At 37.0% G+C, this 24,493-nt stretch overlaps 1 protein-coding gene across 12 annotated transcripts in view; it reads right to left on the reverse strand.

Moving 5' to 3' along the window:
• The window catches only part of LOC129206825 (carnitine O-palmitoyltransferase 1, liver isoform-like), a 63,572-nt gene that overhangs the window by 14,333 nt on the left and 24,746 nt on the right, over nt 1–24,493 (reverse strand). For 7 of the 12 annotated variants that reach the window (XM_054826789.1, XM_054826787.1, XM_054826790.1 and 4 more), the window contains 10 exons: nt 22,696–22,891; nt 21,389–21,577; nt 20,181–20,286; nt 18,202–18,318; nt 17,222–17,386; nt 15,767–15,901; nt 10,823–10,975; nt 9,685–9,789; nt 6,053–6,145; nt 1,466–4,588 (listed from right to left, as the gene is read on the reverse strand). In XM_054826789.1, coding sequence (XP_054682764.1) covers nt 4,502–4,588; nt 6,053–6,145; nt 9,685–9,789; nt 10,823–10,975; nt 15,767–15,901; nt 17,222–17,386; nt 18,202–18,318; nt 20,181–20,286; nt 21,389–21,577; nt 22,696–22,891 — 1,346 coding nt within the window. In that variant the 3' untranslated portion in view covers nt 1,466–4,501. Of the gene's footprint in view, nt 1–1,465; nt 6,146–8,718; nt 8,826–9,684; nt 9,790–10,822; nt 10,976–11,689; nt 15,050–15,766; nt 15,902–17,221; nt 17,387–18,201; nt 18,319–20,180; nt 20,287–21,388; nt 21,578–22,695; nt 22,892–24,493 lie in introns of those variants that run through there. The other 5 variants (XM_054826794.1, XM_054826798.1, XM_054826796.1 and 2 more) reach the window with 5 other exon arrangements.

Below are 24,493 nucleotides of genomic sequence, written 5' to 3' on the forward strand. Positions count from 1 at the left end.
AGCTGGCTTCCAGCTTCTGCTCTGAGAAGCCTTTCTACAACTCACTATGTAAATCTTGGAATTGTCACCTTGCTGCCATAAAGATTTCAGAGTTCAGAAAACACTCCAAACCTACCCAGCCACCACCTATGGCCATTTTAGATAAAAGATGGTTTCCTTAAAAGCAGAAATTGAACCTAAACTTTTCATTTAATATATTAATGCCTTCATTCTTAGAAAATTCTGTGTTTAAAAACCCAACACAGCACCTAAACCCACCAAAACAAATTCTAGCTACCATTCATCCATAAGGTGCCAATTAATCCAAGAAGAAACTAGAAGCAATTTTTCCTTATGCTTTTGGGTACAAACTTCTACCCTGCTGGCCCCAGGTCTACAGCCATGAAAGTTAGAAAAAACAGAATGAAGCAAAACAAAGAAACCCATCGCTTTCTCCTTACCTCTCAAAGATTTCAGCTAACAGCAAAGTTTTTTATTTTACTGCTTCCCAAGAGGAGTTCATTAATCTCAGAGCTGATTAATCCCATATATCACGTACAACTACAGCAACATTTTCTGAGTATAAGATGCATCTTATACTTGCCATCCTTAAAAAACAGGCAAAGGGAAGAGGGGGGAAAAACCCCCTCCAAAATACAGCAGTATTTTCTGTGCCTAGAAAGTTTCCATACACCATTTCTATTCAGATTGAACATATCAATTTACAACTTCAGTATCCAGCCTTGGAAATACAACCAGAAACTAGCAGTAACTAAGAGATAAAGTGTGAAATTGAAATCACTGTGTTCTTTCACATAGTGAAGGCTGCAACATCAAGAAAAACAGCAAGCTAAATGACTGTGAAAATAGTCTGTCTCACAAAACTATTTGGTGCATTTTGTGTGGGATTTTTTTGTTGTTGTTTGGTGGAGTTTATTATTATTAAACAGCAATTCAAAAAACAGCACATGAACCTTTAAAGGGTAAGAAAAAAATCCTCGTCAATGTCTCAACATAGTCCCCCTTTTTAATGCAATTTCAAAGGGGTTGTCAGGTACTGGGAATCTTCAGATAAAGCAAATAATGTTTTAACAATGTTAACTTTCTGTGCCTGGACTAGTTCTCCACTGCCTTACCATTCATATTCTATGGATTGTTCACTGTAAAGATCAAACTAGTGCTATCCACTAGCTTGCAGGCAGACTGCTTCACAGAAACATCCAGAAGTTATCTGGATCCCATGAAAAAAACCTCATCTAAAGTAAGACCTATGTTATTTCTTCTTCCTACTGAACCTGAAAAAGAAAAATTGTTCATTAACACATTCCCTATTAGTTAGCAAGACATGTATAAATCACTGCTAAAATAAACTGAGCAGTCTGCTGCTACCATTCTTAACTGGATTTAATAGCAATGATTTCACAAGTCCAGAAACAGCAGCAACGGATCTGGGAAAAAGATACAAAAGATTTTAAACACTGTACTAAGTAGGAGTAATTGTGAAATTTTATTTTATTTTTTGAAGTCACAGAAGAAGTTAGAAAATAGAGACAAAGTGTTGGATGTAAATAACCAACCATAGATGTAGAGTAATTGAAGAAGATAAATCCAAACAACTAACTTAAATTAATATATTTTATATGAGAAAATAATTGGTATGAAGGCTGAATTAGAACCATGAATTTCAAGATCAGGCATACACTTCCTTTGTCCCTCAAAAAACCCAACCCTTAAAAGAATATTTAGTTTGGAATGGTGTTAATCCTGGACAATGGAAGCCTCTAAATGCACTTAAAGCTGTCTTAATTTCTGGCATGAAATAGTTTAAATAAGAAATTTGGAAAATGCACATTTGAGGTATTCCACTAATTCCACACTGCTATTTAATAAACAGGTCAATTATCATCCAACCTTTTACTGCCTACTCAACCCTAATTTTGAGCTCTTAAATCACTAATTGAGAATAAGTGATTCAAGGTTTTAGTAACAAATTAATAGTTTTTCTGGAATATGAACATTTTACTTTATAAAGTACACTGTATTAGAAGGTTCATTAAAATCTAGGTAATTTCAGTTACATTCCTATGGCTTTTGAACAAAAAAGCAAGCAGTTTTACTCTATGTACACAATATTGAACATTAAGATTTAAATTAATATACGCTACAATCACTGTGGATTTCTAAGATTTACATCCAAAAAGCGTATTTTATTTACATGCTCTTGACACAATAAAATCTTATCTGTTTAGGAATTATGATCTATCCCAAATTAAAAAAAAACAAACAAACATTTAACACCACAAAAATGTTTAAAACATTTACAATAAAACCTAACTTTCTGTGCCAATTATACTTACTCTTTAAGAATGTAAAATTGCATTGATAACTGCATTAACTACAATTAGACTTGAAACATTTAAAACCTGAGAGTCAAATCTAAACTTTTTTTTTTAAAAAAGAAAATCCTACAAACTAATATGCCCTAATGTTAATTTAAGCACAGATTGGTCAGTGGTCAATAAAAAAAAACCAAACCAAAACAATGCATTATTTCTGCAGTTCCAAAAGAATAGATCACTGTAAAATTGTTGGGAGTTGTTTGATAAATGCCAGGCCTGCCAGCCACAGTAAAGCTTATTTCAAAGTGTCCTTTCCCACATGCTGTACCTAATCAAATGATGAGTGTCCTTAGCCAATTTCTGTGAGGGTTTCCCTACATTTATGTAAGCATGCATTTGCATAAGTATGCATCTGGGATCTTTGAGGCTTCCCACCTCAAACGTACATACACAGGTGTTTTAATAGCTAGATCAAAGAAGAAAAACATCAAAACAACATGAAGAGGCACAGAAGTTAGAAATACTGGCCAGAAAACATTCTAAGTCTAATGGGAAGTTTTATATCAACACCAAAGGCCTTTTAAAATCAGCATAGCTCTGGAGCAGCATTCACTGTATTACTAAACACCATGTACCTTACATTAAAAAAAAAACAAATTGGTGCTAACAGGTACAGTTTACTGCACTGCAGGATGTAAAAAGTAACTGCACCTATAAAGCCTGGGAAGAGAAGAATAGCACACAAAGTTGCTCCATTTTCTAGTAGCTGTTTTATTTCTACACTTGGAAACATTATGCTCCTGTTTGAGTGAAACAGCTTTCCCCTTCCTCTTTGTACTGTTCAGAAACTGCTTGACCAAGAGCGTCTCCCAGGAGGGGTTTGAGAAGGCCAGGATTTTCCCATTCTGGAGCTATTTTCCACCGTTTTATTAGTTTGCTTTTCTCATGCAGATGGTTGGCAATGTAGTAGTGGTCCTTCCAGGCTGAAAGCAGGCAAACTGTATGCAATTGATCAGTCTCTACAGGCAGCCTTGCTTTGTAGACTATCCAACAGGTTGCATTAACTAAATTGACATTCCCTAGGACCCAGAAACTCTTACCTCAAATGACCACCAATAGCATTCACCAAAATAAACACATGAGTATCTGTAGCTCTGAAAAAGTTACTCCTGCATTTCATCGGGAATGATTTTTACCATTTCAGATGGCAGCATTTCATCACAGCTTTAAGCCTAACTGCACCATATGGCAACATATTCAAGTCTACTTATACCACATCAACCTAACTTATAATTTGAAAACTAGATCTGCATTACTACTACTTCACCTCCTTCACCACTAAGACAATGTAAAACCAACTCCCAGCATAAGCTATTTTCCTGGGTTTAGGATCTTTCTTTTTCTAAGGCACTTGCATGTACAAGCACAGCAGGTCCATTTATTTATACAGAAATAAAAATCAATGATATGGCAAACATGCTTGAAAGTAATAAGAAAAATGTGATACCTGCTAATTAGGTAACACGTTTTACTACCCAATGTAACACTCACTACCTGATTTTTTTTTTTCCCCAAAACCCCCAAAATTTCTATAACTTCGTATGTTATTGTGGGTTATATCAGGGATTTTTTTTTTTTAATGTTTTACAGAAGTTATCTTTAAAAATAAAGCAAAACCAAAACAAAAAACAATGAAGGTAAACAGCCACAAGTTTTGTCATTCATTGACATAAAGCAGCAGATACATTGAAGAACATTCTGCTATTAATACATAGCAAATGGAACTTTTTCTAGTATTTGACTTTAAGACGGTGTCGTTTATCCCTTTGATTCTGGAATACAAAGTAAACTAATTTTAAGTAAAATAAGAACAAGTGTATACAAATTAAGAGAAAGCTGCAGGAGTTAGAATATACATGACCTCATGCAATGATACTATACTTCATCCCTAGAAACATACAAGATTTCAAAAGTCATCCTTTGTGGAAATAAACTCTTCCAACACTACTGAAAAAAACAAAAAGAAGAAACATTCGATACACTGCTAAGGTTTCCGCAGGTGATCAAGAAGATCTTGATTCAGTTTCTTCGCCATCTACTGTTTGACAAACCTTGCTCTCATTCACTGTTCAGAAGAGTTCTCATCCCAACAACAGGAGATTGCTTGGCACCAATAAGGCAAATCACTTAGTACAGTTTTTACTAAGGTTAAATAAACCCATGATGTCAACCATTGCTTTTTGGATGTTTTTTCCAAAACGATGAGAATCCTTTGAAAACAAACAAACAAAAAACAAAACCAAAGACTCGTACTATCAATCAACAGTTATCTTTTAAGCAAAAGAAGGATCCTTTTAACACATTGTAATTTTGGAGCTCATAGAATTAAGGCATGTATTTTACCATAAAACGTGGAATTTAAACTACAAAAATGTTAATACTATACAAATTAATCCAAGTTTATGCTATTACTGACGAGTTCTTCATTGTGCATTTACTTTCCTACAGACAGAATTGAGATCATCTCCTTTTGAAATCAGATGAATCTATACCTTTCTGTTACTTTAAAATAGGTGGCGTTTGGTATTGCTTTTTTATACAAGATTTTGCAAAAGCTAATTTTCAGAAGACAAAAGAATATTCAGAAAGTGTATCACTAATGACCTAGAAGTACTAAAAGAGCAGAAAAACATTTTTTGAGTTCCTATTAGAATCCCGATTCTTTTGCCATTGAAAAATTACATGAAGTATTGAAAATGAAAATCACAATTATCTAAGTGTAAACAAACTATGAACTTGATCCGTTTATTCTAAGTGTCAGATTAATGGTGCAAGGAAGAAATTAAGATTACAAATATAGATTATTAGCTACATTACAGGACCTGCTCTAAACACCCTACGAATATCAAGGCCATGCACATGAAATACTGCCTTTTCTGTATGGGCCTTTGACTTCACTACTAAGTAAAAAATACAGGGATATTTAAAGTACAAGCTAACAGGGATCTGAAGAACAATTTGAACTATGAAAAAACAAAGTTGTATTTCCTAATCTTTAATGATTAACCAAAGGCACCAAGATCTCTCCAACAAGTTAAGGTTAAAAGAGGAAAACTAGTTCAGCTATGTAATCCTTAACAAACTCAGCATGTTTAGTAAAGTCATAAAAAAAATCTGAAAGGGAAGAATGAATTGAAGCTCACTCAAAGTAGACCTCTGCAACAGCAGGATATTGAATAGATGACATCTACTACATTCTAATGGGTGTTATTTTAATAATTTTTTGATTGACTATATTTCTCAAGCACAGATTACAACTTACAGGAAGAAGATTTAAAGAATAGGGAGCATACAATTTACTCTGCCTTTACAACTACAGCCAGAGACAAATCAAAGCAGAACTGCAATAACAAAAAACAGGAGACATCCATCTTACTATTTATGGGACAGATATAAGTCATTTTGCATGAGTTCCAGGGAACCACACATATGTGAAGATTACCTTGGGCCACATGCATAAGTGAAATAGAATATGTTTTTCTTGGTTTATAAATCTATTAAATTTATACAGGTGGAGACAAAAAACCCCCAACAAAACAGCAATATGCTGAGAAAGAAAACACACATAACTATGTTGCAAGTCCTACTAAATTTTTTTAGACAATGAGTAGAACAGTTTTATAATCAGATATCAGAACAGATTTATTAAACCATAGGAAAGGACTGACCCTTACCGTCTCAGAACAAGATATTTTGCTGGAGACATGAAAATGGATGGAATTTTCATCCAAGATAATATAAGAAACACCATAACCATCATCAGCCACCTAGGGGAAGAAAGAGGAAATCACATTCTAAACTTTTTCTTTTTCCTTCCATTCCTAAATTATCTTATACATAATTAAATAATTCTTAGTGTGCCGTTTTTAAAAATCAGTTGCAATTTCTCCTCAAGGAAAAATTAAGCTTCCACATGTAATGCATTATTTCTGAAGACTGATTCCACTTAAGGAAACAGTTCTAGTCTCCTCTGAAGTGCCTGGAATTAACCTTTTCTGAATATATATCTGCAATATTTCCCAACTTTAGTATTTTGAAATAGAATACTTGTTCAAAGACCTTCTCCTACGAAGGTCTGGTCCTAAGCAGTTATACCGCTTCAGTGCTGAAGTAGAAAAATAGTTCAGTTGTATACCTAAATATCCTGTTTCCTGGGATCACTCTGCAGATGTAAACAAATACAGTATATAAATATGGAGTAGACAAGCCTTGTATTATGAAAACTTGCCCAAAGGCAAAGTCAGCAAAGATATGACTCTGAACACCTGTATCATGAGCAGAGCTCTGGTCCGATTTCAACATTATCAGCATTAAATGTAATATCAGACTGAAAATTGGGACAGTTAAAGTATGTCTAGTAAAGGTGCACAAGTCCATGGGACCTGATGAGATGCATCCGCAGATCTTGAGGGAACTGGCAGATGAAGTTGCTAAGCCACTATCCATCATATTTGAGAAGTCGTGGCAGTCCGCTTAAGTTCCTACTGACTAGAAAAGGGGAAACATAACCCCCATTTTTTAAAAGGGAAAAAAGGAAGATCTGGGGAACTACAGGCCAGTCAGTCTTACCTCTGTGCAAGATCATGGACCAGATCCTCCTAGAAACTATGCTAAGGCACATGGAAAATAAGGAGGTGACTGGTGACAGACAACATGGCTTAAACTAAGGGCAGATTGTGTCTGACAAATTTGGTGGCCTTCTATGATGGGTTTACAGCGTTGGTGGATTAAGGAAGTGCAACTGATGTCATCTACCTGGACTTGTGCAAAGCATTTGACACTGTCCCATGTGATATCCTGTCTCTAAATTGGAGATATGTGGATTTCATAGATGGACCACTGGGTGGATAAGTAACTGGTTGGATGGTCACACTCAAAGAGCTGCAGTTAATGGCTCGATGTCCAAGTGGAGATCAGTGATGAGTGGCATTCCTAAGGGGTCAGTACTGGGACCAGCGCTGTTTAACATCTTTGTCCACAACATGGACAGTGGGATTGAGCACACCCTCAGCAAGTTTGCTGATGACACCAAGCTGTGCCGTGTGGTCAACACGCTGGAGGGAAGGGATGCTCTCCAGAGGGACCTTGACAGGCTGGGGAGGTGGGCCCGTGCAAGCCTTATGAAGTTCAACAAGGCCAAGTGCAAGGTCCTGTACACGGGTTGGGGCAATCCCAAGCACCAATACTGGCTGGGCAGAGAATGGATTGAGAGCAGCCCTGAGGAGAAGGGCTTGGGGGTGTTGGTGGATGAAAAGCTCAACATGACCCAGCAATGTAAGCTTGCAGCCCAGAAAGCCAACTGTATCCTGGGCTGCATCAAAACCATCGTGACCAGCAGGTCAAGGGAGGTGATTCTCCCTCACTACTCCGCTCTTGTGAGACCCCACCTGGAGTACCACATCCAGCTCTGGGGTCCTCAGTACAAGACATCGAGCTGTTAGAGCAAGTCCAGAGGAGGGCCACAAAGATGATCAGAGGGCTGGAGCACCTCTGCTATGAAGACAGGTTGAGAGAGTTGGGGTTTTTCAGTCTGGAGAACAGCAGGCTTCAGAGAGACCTTAGAGCAGCCTTCTAGTACCTAAAGGGGACCTACAAGAAATCTGGAGAGGGACTGTTTACAAAGGCATGTAGTGATAGGACAAGGGGTAATGGGTTTAAGCTGAAGGAGGGTAGATTTATATTAGGTATTAGGAAGAAATTCTTCACTACAAGGGTGGTGAGGCACTGGAGCAGGTTGCCCAGAGAAGTTGTGGAAGCCCCATCCCTGGAAGTGTTCAAAGCCAGGTTGGACAGGGCTTTGGGCAACCTGGTCTAGTGGAAGGTGTCCCTGCCCATGGCAAGGAGGTTGGAACTAGATCATCTTTAAGGTCCCTGCCAACCCAAACCATTCTATGATTATTCTATAAACATAGACTATCCTGCTGCCACCCTCCTTCCTCTCATTGCTAACTCAAAGGATCACAACCTTCAAGCTCTTTGCTGCTAAGCAGCCTGATAAATCTTCTTGTCATTAGTACAACAGGGCTATATTCTACAGAATACTTTAAAAACCCCAACAAACAACACATAGAAAGTCTGATGTACTGATCTCTGGGCTACTTCAGCAAACCAAAGCACAGTTTTTATAAGGATACAAAAAAAGTTGAAGGGAAATGCAAGCAGGGTTATTTGGAAAGGCAGACAACTGAATGAAAGAAATTAAAGGGATGAAGAAATATTAAGAAAGGAGCAGTTAATGTAGCATTAGCAAAAACAAAAGGAAAAAAGTGTTAGATATTCCTGCAGCCAAAAACCTATTTCATTGCCAGACCACACCTTTTTGGGGATTCTAAATACTGACTTTATATGCTGAGCAGGTCAGTTTCTCATGAATGAGCAGCATTGCAATAGATAGGCTTCCTTGATACTGCAATTTAAACTCATTCCAGCTTCAAGAGCTACTGAAAGCTGTATCAGAAACATGAATAAATAAATAAAAAACCAACCCACAAAAAACAACTTCCAGCTTGACAAACCAGCCAAAATGTACTGCTCTTATCCCAATTTCTGTGTGGCAAAGAACAGTCCTGTGATTCCCATCATTCTTCTTTCAATAGAAATGCTTTCTAAAACCAGATTAGTCTATAGCCCCATAAAATCTGCTTAATAGATCTTATTAACAACAATATTATCATCAATGGCCATGTTCAAATCCTGGTAAAATACTACAGCATGTCAGAAGTTTGTAAAATCTCTAACAATACACTAGTTTCTTGAAAGTCTACAGAAGCTGTAGAAAGTAATTTTATTCTTGAGTTAGCCACTATTCACACTTAGGAGGGCAAGCAGAACAACGTGTGTAGCTTAATTTGGAAGAAAGCATGAACACTTTTTTTTTAATTAATCAGGAAATATATATAAACAAGTCACCCATAATTGCTTTTATAAATTCCAACCTTAAAATCCAATTAAAGTAATAAGGCATTTGTCACTGTAATAATAGCCTGATGTACAGAAGCTCTGGGCATAGGTAATACGATAAAAGCCCCCACTTTATCAGATCTCTCGGCCATGGAGCCCCATACTACATTTGATAACTGCCTATTTCCTTTAGAATAATTCATTCTTGTAGCAGGGTATGAGAAAAAAGTGATGCAGATTTTTCTGAGCACATCCACATCAAGGGGAAGCATTAAACACATGTATTTAAAAGCATATGTTGCACCTTTGATGGGCAACATTAAGGTATTACAGATCTGAAATTTTTAGATTGTCATATTTAAAATAAAATTGTTTTTAAAGGGATACTTGTATTTAACACACATACCGGTCCAAATCCTCCACCACTAGATAACATCTCAGGGTTCTTCTTCAGATCAATGTGTTGCTGTGGTGTCTGACTTGTTGACAGCCTCCAAGGCTCTGACAAAACCTTTATTAGATATCAAAGAAATGCAAAGTATAACACACTGTTTAAGAACATGAAACTTTCTGAAAAACTAGTCAAGATAAGTTAGAAAGCACTTAATAAAGCAATATTAAGGATAACTCCAGTTCCTATTTAAATGGAATGAACAATTAAGAAGGTTAAAAGAAACAGAGAATAAAAGTTCTTTCCATAGAAATGCTATTTCAAAACAGATTAATCTGGTCTATAGCCTGATAAATTCTGCACTATGGGTCTTGTAACAACAAGATCGTTAATGGCCATATTCAAATCCTGGTAAGATACTTCATCAAGTTAAAAGCTTGTAAAATCTCTAACAATACACATGTATCTTGAAAGTCTGCAGAAGCTGTAGAAAGTTGTTTTATTCTTGACTTATCCACTACTCACATTTGTCTGCTTGCCCTCCTAAATGTGAGTAGCTTAATTAGGAGGCAAGCTGAAACACATTTTTTATTAATCAGAAAACATGAACATGTGCAATATAACAACTTTTATAAAACCCAACCTTAAAATCTAGTTTAAGTAATAAAGTATTTGTCTTGGTAATAAACAGTGACGTTAATGTTGGGTATTAAAAAAAACCCCAGAACCAAACAAACAAAACCCCACAATACACAATTCCTTTAACTCACAGTAACTTAAGTGATTTTTGTCACAGTTCCAAAAGAACTGTCTTGAGAGAAAACACACAGCTTCTGTTGTGCTGCCTTGAAAATATGTAAAAACCACAGCAACCAATTTTTTTTTTAATATTGTCTTTCTTGCAGTCCTTAATAACATGTATTATACTACAAGCTCACAGAAAGCATTACTATAGGTCTATTAATAAGTGCATACGTATAACAAAATGAAACTAACCTATAATCCACCAGCAGACATTAAACAATGCTAGCTAAACTTTTACCTTTTTTCCTAGGAAAGCCAGAGGCCTATAAGTATGTACGCAGATACCACAAAACCCTACATAAACAAAGGATATTTACTGTAATTAATAGTTATCATTAAAGTCACTTACTTCCTTAAGGAAAGGAGAATCTACAGCAAGGTACTTTGACACAACATAAAGGCAGAACAGATGGCGGTCAATGCCAGCACCAGTCATGGCAAGACGATATAAGTGCTGATGTTTGGCAGCAGCAAGTCGAAAGAACTTAAGCTTATTTTCATTCTAACAATGAAAAAAAAGAAGAAAAAAAACTCAGTTAAGTGAACTGGGTTGAGGATGGAGGTGCAGAAATTAAGTTACAGCAATGGCTCTAGAGCACTTAAGGGTCAAGTACAAGAGAGAACGCATGCAACTAACACAAAATACTAGTATCCTCTGGCTTTTCAACCTCATGTATTCAATTTCAGGTATTAGCAAGTGCCAACTATTACCTGCTGTAAACAGTGCATAATGAAAACAAATTTGTATTTTAAGTATGATCTAACCCCAGAATCAAAAATGATTACAACTCAAGTTTACTACATTATTTTATATTTAGTTACTAGAGACACTGGTTTTAAAAAGTTATAGAAGAGCAAATCTCAACACAATTTAAGAAAAGCTGGAACTGCAATAACCATTTTAGAAGGCAAACTAACAACACTGAAGGTATTGGGGTCCATCAACGCTGGTCATTTTTTTAAAGCCTTTTCTTAAGAGCTCAGGAGCAGGCAATTCCAAAATGTCATAAGTCAAGTGGGTGGGGCAGAATGCCTGTCTGAGCAGGGATCTTCTAGAACTGTCACGGTTTAACCCCAGCCAGCAGCTAAGCACCACTCAGCTGCTTGCTCACTCCCCCCATGGCAGGATGGAGGAGAGAATCAGAAGAGTGAAAGTGAGAAAACTCATGGGCCAAGATCAAGAAGGTTTAATAGGTAAAGCAAAAGCCATACACACAAGCAAAGCAAACCAAGGAATTCATTCACCACTTCCCATCGGCAGGCAGGTGTTGTTCAGCCATCTCCAGGAAAGCAGGGCTCCATCATGCATGACAGTTACTTGGGAAGACAAACACCATCACTCCGAACATCCCACCCTTCCTTCTTCTTCCCCCAGCTTTATGTGCTAAGTATGATGTCATATGGTATGGAATATCCCTTTGGTCAGTTGGGGTCAGCTGTCCCCTCCCAACTTCTTGTGCATCCCCAGCCTACTTGCTGGTGGGTGGTGTGCGAAGCAGAAAAGGCCTTGACCCTGTGTAAGCACTGCTCAACACTAACAAAAAACATCTCTGTATAACAAAAACATCTCTATATTATCAACACTGTTTTCAGCACAAATCCATAACATAGCCTCATACTAGCTACTACAAAGAAAATTAACTCCATCCCAGCCAAAAGGAGCACAAGAACTTAGGAATAAAAGTGTATGGACATTGGAAACAAGAACAGGCAACACAGGCGGACTACTGAGATGCTGTTTGCTACTGTGGGAAGAAAATTTGTGTGGCCAAAGCTTCATTAGAGTTCAAGCTGGCCAGTACTGTAAAGGGAAAAAAAAAAAAAAAAGGCTCCTCACAAATCGGGATGTGGACAAAGAGACATTTAATATCTTCTTCACTTCTGTCTTTGACACTGATGAATGGCCCTGGGACCCCCAGAGGTCTGTGCTGGAAGACTGTGACCATGGGGGATGATAAAACTCCCAGTTGACTCTGAACTTGTTCAAGACTTGTGGGTAGAGCTGGAGGCACATGAGTCTGTGGGGCCCAGTGGGATTCATTCCAAGGTACTAAAAAAGCAGGCTGATATTATCATGGGACCTCTCTCCATTTTTCAATGGTCTTGGGAATCTGGAGAGGTCCCAGTTGCATGGAAGCTGGAAAACATCCTGATTTTCAGGAAGAGTAAGAAGGAAGACCCTGGTAATTACAGGCCTGTCAGTCTCAATTTAGTGCTTGGTAAAATCATGGAGGAAGTTATTCTGGGAGTTAATGAAAAACAATTGCGACAATGCAGTCATTGGTCACAGCCAACATGGGTTCATAAGGGAAAAGTCCTGTTTAACTAACTTTATTTCCTTTTATGACAAAGTCACCCATTTAGTTGACCAAGGGAAGCCAGTAGATGTGGGTTTCTTTGGATTTTAGCAAAGCTTTTGATAACTGTCTCTCACAGTATCCTTCTGGGCAAAATGTCCAGCATACAGCTAGACAAGACCATAATACATTGGGCTGATGACTCATGGTCAAAGAGTTATAATAAATGGAGTTACATCAGGCAGGCAGCCAGTTCACTAGTGGGGCTCCCTAGGGCTCACTTTTAGGACCAGTGATCTTTAAAGGATCTGGATGTAGGAGTTAAATGTACATTAAGTAAGTTTGCCAATGATACTAAATTAGGAGGAGCTGTGGACTCCCTTGAGGGTAGAGAGGCCTTAACAGAGAGAACTGGATAGACTAGAGAGCTAGGCAATCACCAACCATCTGAAATTTAACAAGAACATGTGCCGGATTCTGCACCTTGGACGGTGTAATCCTGGTTATATGTACAAACTGGGGGATGAGAGGCTGGAGAACAGCCCTGCAGAGGGCAAGACTTATGAGGAGCAGCTCTGTTTGTTCAGCTTAGAGAACAGAAGGCTGAGGGGTGACCTCATCACAGTCTACAACTTCCTCAAGGGGAGGTGCTGATTCTCCTCTCTCTGGTGAACAGCAATAGAACACAAGGAAATGGAATGAAGCTGTGTAAGGGGAAATTCAGACTGGACATTAGGAAAAGGTTCTTCACTGAGAGGGTGGTTGGTCACTGGAACAGGCTCCTCAGGGAAGTAGGCACCAAACCTGTCAGAGTTCAAGGAGCGTCTGGACAACGCTCTTAGTCATATGGTTTCATTGTAGGTAGTCTTGTGAGGAGCAGGGAATTGGACTTGATGATTCTTATGTGTCCCTTCCAACTTGAGATAATCTGTGATTCTATGAACACTGTGTGAACGTTGCAAGGGCTGAAAGAAAGTGACTGTTCAAAACACTTAGATAGCCATTCTGTTAAGATTTTATAATGCAGAATGCACCACACTGAGTATATGGCAACCTGTCACTTCTTATCTCTAGCATCACTGTGTTTTACATCACTTATTTGGGACACAGTGAGCAGCCTATTTGCCTACAGCATGAGAAACTAATAAATCACTTGTTCTCATGCTAAGCATGCCTACCATTGACACTCAAGAGTAAAGCTTTGTGGATAGTCCACGGAGGATACAAGTGCTCAGGAAAAATTCTAAGGAAAAAAACAGAGAAAAGTCGAAGCAAGCGGTAAAGGCAGACAACTATTTTAAAAATAATATATAAATCCATATAGCAGAATATTCATAACACATAAAAACTAAAAAATGCATTATGAAGGCAGGGTTCCTCTGCTCTGTGGCTGATCATTCCAGAAGAAGGGCAGTAATGGATCAACAAGTCTGAAAAAGAATCATGTTTGTAATAACTAAAAAAAAGTGAGCAGAATGAAGTCTGCTATATATATATGATCTTGCCATGTATGGGGCTACCTTTAACAAAAAGGCAGATGCTAACTGCAGAGATGTAAAGGCAGTTATTTCTGAGATTAGGATTATGTCAAAATTACTTTCTATACACAGGGTAGTTGTACAGCAGCTGTGCCACACAGTTATGTATGACATGTTGATGTGGCTGGATTTCCAGACTTGCACTGGTCTGATCTCACCTCCTAGTACAACATATTGAGAAATCCAGCAGGATTTTACCTATGTAGAACTTCCAGAAACAGGAGGGAGAAAAAAGTTTCTCTGTGCATCTGTTTTCTTGCAGTAACATTTATTCACAGAATCATGGGGCTAGAAAGAATCTCATCTGTTTAGAGTTCTCTGCCCTAAGAACTGATCATCTGAAACTTTCCTGAAGGACCTTTATGTAACTTCCTTTTAAAGATTCTCAAAGTGAAAACACAACCTCCACCAGTAATCTTTTTCAGGCTTCTCACCATTTCCCTCCTCACTCATTATCTTGACTAGCAGAAATTTAAGTCAATTACTTCTTGGGTCAGAGAAGAGATTGTTCCCATCATCTCTGCATCAGACTTTTTATCCTCTTGAGCGCAACCTGGCTCCCTACATCTTCCACAGTGTTCTCTCTCCTTTAGACTAGGCAGGAATAATTAGGTTCAAACTCTCCTCACAGATCCTTTTCAGAGGTTTCTAACCATCCTTCTTGCTCTCCTTTAGACATTCTCCAATCCATACATACCTCAAGTGTGGTATCCAAAACAGGACATACCACCCCAGTTAATGCTGTAATAGAAAAAAAGTGTAGAGACAAGAGACTACTAAAAATAAAGGGCAAGACTAACTAAAGTGAGGGCTCTTTTTTTTTTTTTTCCCCAATGGCATAGCACTGGATGTGCTATGTCAGTTTTCAGTTACTGATTGTTATCATCCTAGATCTTTTTCATTAGAATGTCTACCCATGCAGCTGTTACTTAGGCCTGGATGCAATACCTTGAGTATATTTCTATTTAACAAAATCCTCTTTTTCAGGTCAAATTTTTATTGAATCTGAAGAACTGGAAATCCCCTTCAGCTTACCAAAGCCTACTAAAAAGATTGATTTCATCAGCTGTATCTGTGAAAACTGTACTAGCAGTGGATTAAAGAACAGACAGCCCTCAAGATGACTGTCCTCCACTCTTCCATTTTGACAGCAAAGATTTTAACCAGTATTGTAAAAGTTTTCCAAACCAATAAGTTTTCCTCTAGACCAGGCTTCCTTTGTTTGCTGATCAGAACATGACACGACAGACATATTTGGCTAAATTACTGCCATTTTATTTTGGAATAGCCTTGAATTTCTGCCATGTTGACAGAAAATGTGGACAATTACTTTTTGCTGCACTTCCTTCCTAAAAAAAAAAAGGCACCACTATGTGTTTAAAAACTATTTGGATATGGATACCTAATGATAACACACATGCCTTATGGATTGTATAAGGCAACAAGACATGAACTTACACTTTCAGTTGGGTCTTCCATGGTTTGAACAAAATTACATGATTCAATAGTGCACGAACGAACAGTTTCGGTCCTGCCTTCTCTGAACAAGCGTGTCATAGAGGCTTCGTATGTTAAAGAAAATTTTCCCATGTCCTTGAAAAGGGAAACATAAGAACTTAAAGGTTTTAGCCAGATTTAGCCCCTCTTTCTTAATCAAAAGTTCAAGGTAAGCACACAGGATGTCAATCACTCCACAAATTAAACTCAAGTTTTCCGCAGCCCACCATTAGCAGTCTTACCTAAAGATAATAAAGGCTAATAAAATAATAAAGGATAATAAAAATAAGATTAGTAGTAGTATTTGATAAACACTAACAGAAAAATCAAACTAGCAAGGACTATCTCGGCATTTTATATTCAGTCTTCTTCACTTTATAACAGAAGCAGATTTAAAGGCTATCAAAAACCTATTTGGAAGTTAAGTAGCTTCCTAATTAACACACCTGTGGTAAGTAATGGAGAAAACTGTAACATCCTTTAAAGTAGTTTAAGTTAAAAGTTTAATAGCATGGAGAAGCATGCCAGTGTAGGGATTTTCAAGAAAGTGAGAACTGAAAACTGCCTGCAAAGTCCAGGAAGTGTGGCTTCCATATTTCCTATAGATGTGCACAATCTACAGATTAAAAGTTGCCAAATGATAGAAGTTTATCTAACATGCTAGTAACTCTACCCATCTAAAACAGACATCAGAACAGATTGTGAAAGTCTGTTCAGTTTTAGATTAAGAGGATGGGTGTTCAAAATAAAACAGGTGAGTGGGTAATCAAACTATTTGCCACATAGCTACCCTAACCAATGGTAAAAAAAAGACTAAGTGGTGATAGCAGGCAGGAAATCTGGATGCTTTGAAAAAAAAATTTGGAATTACTTAAAAAAATAAAAATGTTAGAACAGTTTCTCAACAGTGACAACTAGAAAGCAAAATGAAAAACATGCATGTTGCTACACAGGTGTTTTCTGAAAGCACATTATAGAAAAGGTTAACTAACAGAAGATGACACCAGCAGGCATTTCTGTTAATCCTGTTAGGGAGCGTCCATGACTACTGAATGAAGGTTGACTCCAAACTAAAAGACTAAATTTATTGTCGTTTGGATTATAACGTTGCTTGGATTATAAACACTGATACTAGAAGTTTCATATCTACTTCTTTCAAGTTCAAAATGGCTAGGGATAGACCAACTAAGCAGAAGAGCAAAGTTTGCACGAGCATCAATATGTCAACCTTTGGAAAATTAATTTCCAGCCAGTAATCTGTTTAGGGTTTGTAACAATTTCCATTGAATGTCTTTAATAACCTTGCACAACCAGTGCAAGATTACTCTAAAGTACTTTACACAGTCGTGTGTTTTAATCAAAGATGCTGTACCCAATTTAATGTGATTCTAGAAGCCGGAAACAGTCTGTTCTTACCCGATAGTGAGCAAGCTGCAGGGCAAGTTGCACGAAGGCATCAGGGCTGGTTTTTGCTTTCTTTATTAGTCCTTTCCCAAAAGTATCAAAGAAAAATGAATAGAAGTCCACATCATCTGCCAGAGCTGTAGCAGTGCTCAAAGACCTCTCAATCACTTCTTGACACTAAAATAAATAAAGTACCTATATACACATATGTGCATATGCATACATTTGATTGCATTTGAGAGAACTGTTGAAAAAGTGCAAGTATTTTTAACTGATAAATAAAAAAATGCTGCCTTTATGCATGCCAGGAACATAATTATATAAATAATCTCCCTTTAGAGAAAGAGGAGCAGCTATCTTTGCCAGAAAGTTAAAATTCAAAAAGTTAACAAAAAATAAGTTTTAAGCCAATGCACATCTGGAGTAAAAAAAATACACTTTAAAAAAACACCAGCGTTAAGACTGTTCAGATCACTAGTACAAGAATGACCCACAGAGCTAGAATGGCAATAGTTGTGCGGCTTCCAATCTGCCATACGTGCTTAAACAAACATATCACCATTACTTTTTTAATTCAAAATTAAAATCCAAATAGGTGATTGGCAGTTTGTCTTGAACTCAGGCAAAAAAATAAAAAAAAAAAAAGATCAAACATTATTAGACAGTCACTTATTTTTGCATGTTGCCAACCAAGAAAGTTTCTAGTAAAAACTTTGCATTTCCTGGCCGTAATTTTTAGAGTGATGTTAAAAATCTATCTTTTTAAATATACTGAGTAATGTCCATACATGAAATTCACATCTTATAGGACTTATTTGAAGTTTATAGGGTTTATAGTAATTTTTTTTTTTTAGGGTTTATAGGGTTTTGAGTATATAGGGTTTATAGGGTTTTCAGTAATTTATAGGATTTATCAGTAATTACTTAAATGATTTGACAGCTCAGGCAAAAGAGGAGCTTCTTCCTCAAACCACTAGCTGTTCTGTACTTACTGCTTCTGGAATTTCCCACTGCAGTTTGGTAGGAATAGGAATATTTTTATTGGTATCTCCTTTGCAATGCCCATCTTCTGAATAGCCCAGTTCAAGATACTCAGTTGCCATTACATTCTGCAAAGAACGACACTTCTTCAGAATTGCAACACATTACATATTGCTGTGGAATTAGGATTTCATTGTGAAATCAATAAAACTTATTTTCAGTACGTAGTGAAATACAATATACAATCCATTTCCAAATACTGAAAACAGCTGTAAGTGAAGCCCTCTGTTTTACAACTTACTTCAAGGCATTTTTCCTTGTGTTCTGAGTGGGAAGAATATCAGATGTGCACAAACACCTATTCAATTACACTGGTGCATTTTATTAGATGCTACTGAATTAATAGAAATGTTTCAATTAAAAATCCACCTCAAACTTACTACTAGTAAAAAAAAGTCAGTCTTAGAGTCTTAGATTTCACAACCTTTGATCAATTTATATTCTAGAGAAATTCTGCAAGTTTGTTGTCTGTCAAAATTTGCTCGTCAAGAAACAGTTTATTTCAGAGTAAGTGCATATCCCTGCAAGAATTTAATAATTTTTAAGATTTGCATCCCACTAAAAATTGCAGTTTATTTTATATATGCACTAGAGCTCTTGGGTGGGGAAATAGAATGTTTCCAAGATGAACAATACAACTTGAACAACAGACAAAAAGGGATCTGTCTCAAGATGTCAAACATCCTCCTCAATGTAACAAAACCAAAAAATAAATTAAAAAAATACAGAATTATCAATAGATTTGAAGCTACTAAATACAGAAAGGAAAAGCTTGACAAAAATCTACTGCATGTTCTACATATATATTTCTAATACTTTAATTTTCTTACATAGTGGTCAGAACATGCCAACTATGAAATAAAGCTTAATCCATTCTATTCTAAAAATAGACAGTCTATGAAGAGCTAACAACAGATAACTTTAGGAAATTAAATCCTACTTCATTTATTTTAGTCATCTTAATTCTTAGCAGGAAATGAACCAGCTAATAGTAAATACAGGGATATGAACTAAAGCATATAACATCAATCATTAAAAGAAAAAGTAACTCTTTTCCATTGAGCTAGTCTAAACGGCACTATCAAGTCAATCTCAAATCAGTTTGGCCTTCTTACTTCCCTGGTTAGAGAATGCAATGAGAATTTTTTTGTTCTTACACACATGGAAATGCTCATATAAAAAAATTAAGAAATTACTTGGGGCACCAGTCAGACCTGAGACCCATTTGCACAAATACATAATGAAATCAGAATTAACTAATGTTGATGAACCAGTTTTGAGTGATTGAGTCACGTAACTGTTCACAGGTTTAAGCTTTAAAAAGAAAAAAATCAAATAGGATTTTAAGTAATAAACTAACAAACCTGACATGATGAACAAACCTGACAAAAAGTGCATTTATTCCCTTCATTGCAAATAAATACAGGAGATAATTTAAACAGCATATCAATGTGCAGCTGATCAAACAATGCCTTAGAAGAACAGTTAAACTCTGTACCACTTCTTTAAATTTTGAAAGTGTGGGATTTTTATAGCACAAGAAAGCACAACTGCTTCAAGAGCATGTATATATGAAAAATAACAATGCCATATCAAAGAGGAAACAATTTATTGATTTAGAATATTATAAATAAGTTAAATGGGCAGCTGTATCACTTTTCTATGAAGTTGTCTATGCTTATTTAAAAGCCATAAAGACTTTTAATTTAAAGGACAGCAACCTTTTCTTTTAAGCAAGGTGTGGTGGGTTTTTGGTTTGGCTTTTGTTGTTTTGTTTTTTTTAAATTCTACCATCACTGTATATACAGGCCCATAGACACTCATCAGCAACATGAATGCAAAGGACTGAAAGTAACTGCTTATCTTCAGGACTGTTGCATGGACCATATCCCATTATCTTCTGCATTAACTTTTTGTATTAAACACCTACCTCCCACAGGTGTCCAACAATAGGAGCATCTGCCCAAGAGTGCTCTGCATTCAGACCCATTCTGCCATTTTTGAATACTATAAGCGTGAATGTTTTATCAAACCACCTAGAAAAGAAATTAGGATTTCCTTACGGTTTTGTACATTTCAACAGCATTTTTATACCGTAACTTTATCTCCCTCAAAAATTCACATTTACATACACTAGTTCTTGGCTTTTTTTTTTTTTTTAAATAATAGTTTATTTAAATAAATAGACATAAATTTGGACCTCATGAAGTTCAACCACGTGAACACCATGAAGTTCAACAAGGCCAAGTGCAAGGTCCTGCTCCTGGGTCAGGGCAATGCCCAGTATTAATACCGGCTGAGGGATGAATGGATTGAGAGCAGCCCTGCAGAGAAAGACTTGAGGTACTGGTGGATGAAGAATTGGACATGAGCCAGCAATGTGTGCTTGCAGTCCAGAAACCAAATCATATCCTGGGCTGCATAAGAAGCGGTGTGGCCAGCAGGTTGAGGGGAGGTGATTGTCCCCCTCTACTCTGCTCTTATGAGACACACACCCCCCACCCCACCCCCCCCCAAACCTGGAGTACTGCACACAGCTCTGGGGTTGCCAGTACAAGACAGACATGGACCTGTTACAGCAGGTCCAGGGGACAGCCATGAAAATGGTCAGAGGGCAGGAACATCTCTCCCATGAAGAAAGGCTGAGAGTGTGGGCTGTTCAGTCTGGAGAAGAGAAAGTTCTGGGACACCTTATTGCTGCCTTTCAATATATAAGGGAGGCTTATAAGAAAGATTGAGAAAGATTTTACCAGGGCCTGCAGCAACAGGGCAAGGGGCAACGGTTATAAACTGAAAGAGGGTAGATTTAGACTTGCTATAAGGGGGACTTTTTTTTTTTTTTTTATGAGGGTGGTGAGATACTGGAACATGGTGCCCAGAGAAGTTGTGGATGCCCCATCATTGGAAGTGTTCAAAGTCAGGTTGGATGAGGCTTTGAGCAACCTGATCTAGTGAAAGATGTCCCTGCCCAGGGCAAGTGGATTGGCCTAGATGATCATTGAAGGTCCCTTCCAATGCAAACCATTCTGTGATTCTATGAAATTTATCATCTTATACATCACTAATTTATATGTATTAGCCATGTAAATTAGTGAAATTCTAAAAAAGAGAAGGTGTTTTCCACAGTCAACACTGTACCTGTCATAACATCTGCCATGTATTAAGGATTTTGCGTATGCATCCAGTGACCTCACTGGATCTTCTTTCCTGTACCCTTGCTCAACGTCATCCAACGTCACAAAAAATGCTGCTTTTTCAACAGCATCTAAGGACTGTTTGTTCTTTCCACGGCTAAAATAAGCCTGTCGAGCTTTAGCCCATGGTACTCTGCAAAAAGAATTTGGTTTATAACCAGATTACATGAATTTCTCAATGTTTTATCACCCTTAAGATCAGTATGAGACATTGGCCCTACTTCTATCAAATTTGAAACAACTACTTTTCTTGCATTTAAACTATATCAGCAGTGAAAAATTCTGAAAATAAATGTACAGTGTAATCCTAGGAATCAATTGAACATATCATCACACATGTGCAAAGCTTAATCCTCAGAAATTCAACATTTCTGTGGCATGCAATACATACAGATCACCTATGTTTATAACTGCACAAAAGAAAATATCTATTATATAGAAGAAAATAGTAATAATAATGAAAACAATCAACAGATTAATATCCATCATTGTAACACCTAAATCTAAGAGTCTGGACAATTGTCAATGAAGCATTCCATGGTAAATGCCTGAAACAGATCTGAAGTTAAAGAAGTTCTGAACAATGTAATTTCTGTATTGTTGGGCTACTTTTATTTATAAATTTATGTGGTTTTTCCAATGAAAAAAGTATTTCAGTTTGTTTTGAAGCAGAAAGTGAGAAAAAGGAAGGACTCCTGTTAAGAAAGTATATTAAAATCCACAGCTCTTTCTCTCCCTTGTCCAGAAACAACTAGGCAGATTGAACTGTTTGCCACAATTTACTTGAATTCAATGATCTTGCACCTAGAACCAAGTACATACTGCTTTATTTTGTAGGTTCAAGTCATGAATATGGAGTAACAGTTACTGAATTCACATTCTAAATCTTAAAAATTAAGATATTCTTTAAAATGCCAGTGAAGCCCAGAGTAGATAGAATACTCAAGTAGTTCAATATGTGTAATACTGTAAAACTTCCAATGACCACTCTTATGATAACAATTAAACCAAACTTCTCCAGCTAAGTATAGGTAATCTGTATACAGGTTTGCCACTGCAAAATTACTTTTAACTCCTTGTAGTTACAAATGACTCAAGAGCTGTTACACATTAGCAATATACAAAATCAGTGATCAAGATATAATCAACTGACTGCGGCCTATTTAAAATTCCAAAGCCAATATTCAATTAATATGTTATACAGCTATTTCTAAATATTAAAATTAATTTTAAAAGTAATAACCACCATACCTATCTCCTGCAGTAAGAGCTGCTAGTTTCTGTTCACCAGCCTGAGGCTCTGAATCATCATCAAGAATTCTTTGCATCTGTTGTTCGATTTCTCGGGGTTTCAACAGTCTACCATCATGGTACAGCCACACTTTGAAGTAACGGCCCTTATGATACACAACAATGTGTTTGCTGTCTTTCACATGCTGGAGAGTATCTAGAATTACAATTAATTATGTGAAAACAAAGCTGAAGTCCCAAACCACTAATGCAGTAATTAACATCAAATGCCTACTCCATTCACTACCAGTTAGCCACAGCTTATTTATTTTAACAAAGTAATAGTGTGGAATAAAATGCCCCCCCCCATGTTATTTTAGCACAAAGATTCCTGCATGAAACAGTTAAATACCTGGATTTGTTATTCATTTGCATATATAGCACCACCAGTTTCCACACTGGAGGCCAATATTAAAACAACTAAATCTGTATTTCTGTGTCTGAAAAGCAAGCACTAGTAGTATAGTCTGATTAAGCAGTGAGGAAAAGAACACACTAGATGAGTCTGAGGAAAGGTACTTTTAAATCATCTGCATTCAAGTGCTAGACAACTCATGGTACAATCTGTGGGGAATCTTAAGAGAGCCCAAATTTAGCATCATAAGCTTTTGTTCACATTTATCCTGGCAGATGCAGAGTGAATACTCTACCTATGGCCAAAAAGTGTAGCGTTATGGAAGCCAGTGCAGCAGAAACCTAGGCCACAAATTTTTCCTCACTTTATTATTTATATGGCTTAATTGGGGTAAGCCTGAACTTAGTCATGAAGACATTGTATCAAAGCCTTCAATTGATGAAAACTGTTAATTAATTCCTTCACTACCTTAAAGAACTGCTATATTCCTATAAATCTTAGAAGTCCCATTACTGAGATGGTGAAGAAAGATGATGTCAAAACCGAGGGCTGAGCCTAAGAGTCATGATTCCAACAGATCCAAGAAGCATTGTACCAGAAAAAAGTTCCATAGTTTGGGTGCTCTCAGCTATCCATAAAGTTTTGGTAGGTATGCTCCATCTACCGATTGGAAGCAGTTTTATGCTAATCATGCCTTTGGCTATCCACTTTGCATTTCTGCCAAAGATAGGATGCCTGTGATAGAAGATTGGCAGAAGCATCACTCCAACTGTCAAGTATGTTAATACAATGGGTTGTGAATTGAGGAGAACCCCCACAGAGAAGGAAAAGAAACAGCAAAGCAATCATCAGCTAGTGAGGTAACTTCTTCTATAATCCCAACCTGAGTCAGGACACCTCAAGTATTTGTCTCCTGTACATGATGTGTTTCCACAAAAAAGACAACCTCTTGAATGTAAAAAGCAAGTGAGATCATTAGTCATCTACATGAACAACTGACTTCACAACAGTTGTTAAGCCCTGGCAATTACCTCTCAGCTTACTTATGGGTCTAAATACAGATTTATGCTCCTGGAGTAAAGATTTGTTGTAATACAAAAAAAAAAATCCCTTTCCTTTTTCTTGTCACTCCAAGAAGTCATTTATGTACATCTGAAGATACATATAACATATTGCATCAGTTTCCTATAAAAAACAAAAACAGGAATGGAAAGACATAAAGGCTCTTAGCTGCTTAAAAGAAATAGTTCACTCCATAGTGTGTTTTGTTAAAAGACATGAAGATTAAACAACTGTTCATGTGACAGGATACAATGTTCATTAAGATTTTACCACAAATTAACATGAAGACATGCTATAGAATTTTTCTTTTTTTTTCTCCCCTAATATTCTGCTCCTTTAGGA

The sequence above is a fragment of the Grus americana genome, chromosome 5 (assembly GCF_028858705.1).
Source record: "Grus americana isolate bGruAme1 chromosome 5, bGruAme1.mat, whole genome shotgun sequence".
NCBI lineage: Eukaryota > Metazoa > Chordata > Aves > Gruiformes > Gruidae > Grus > Grus americana.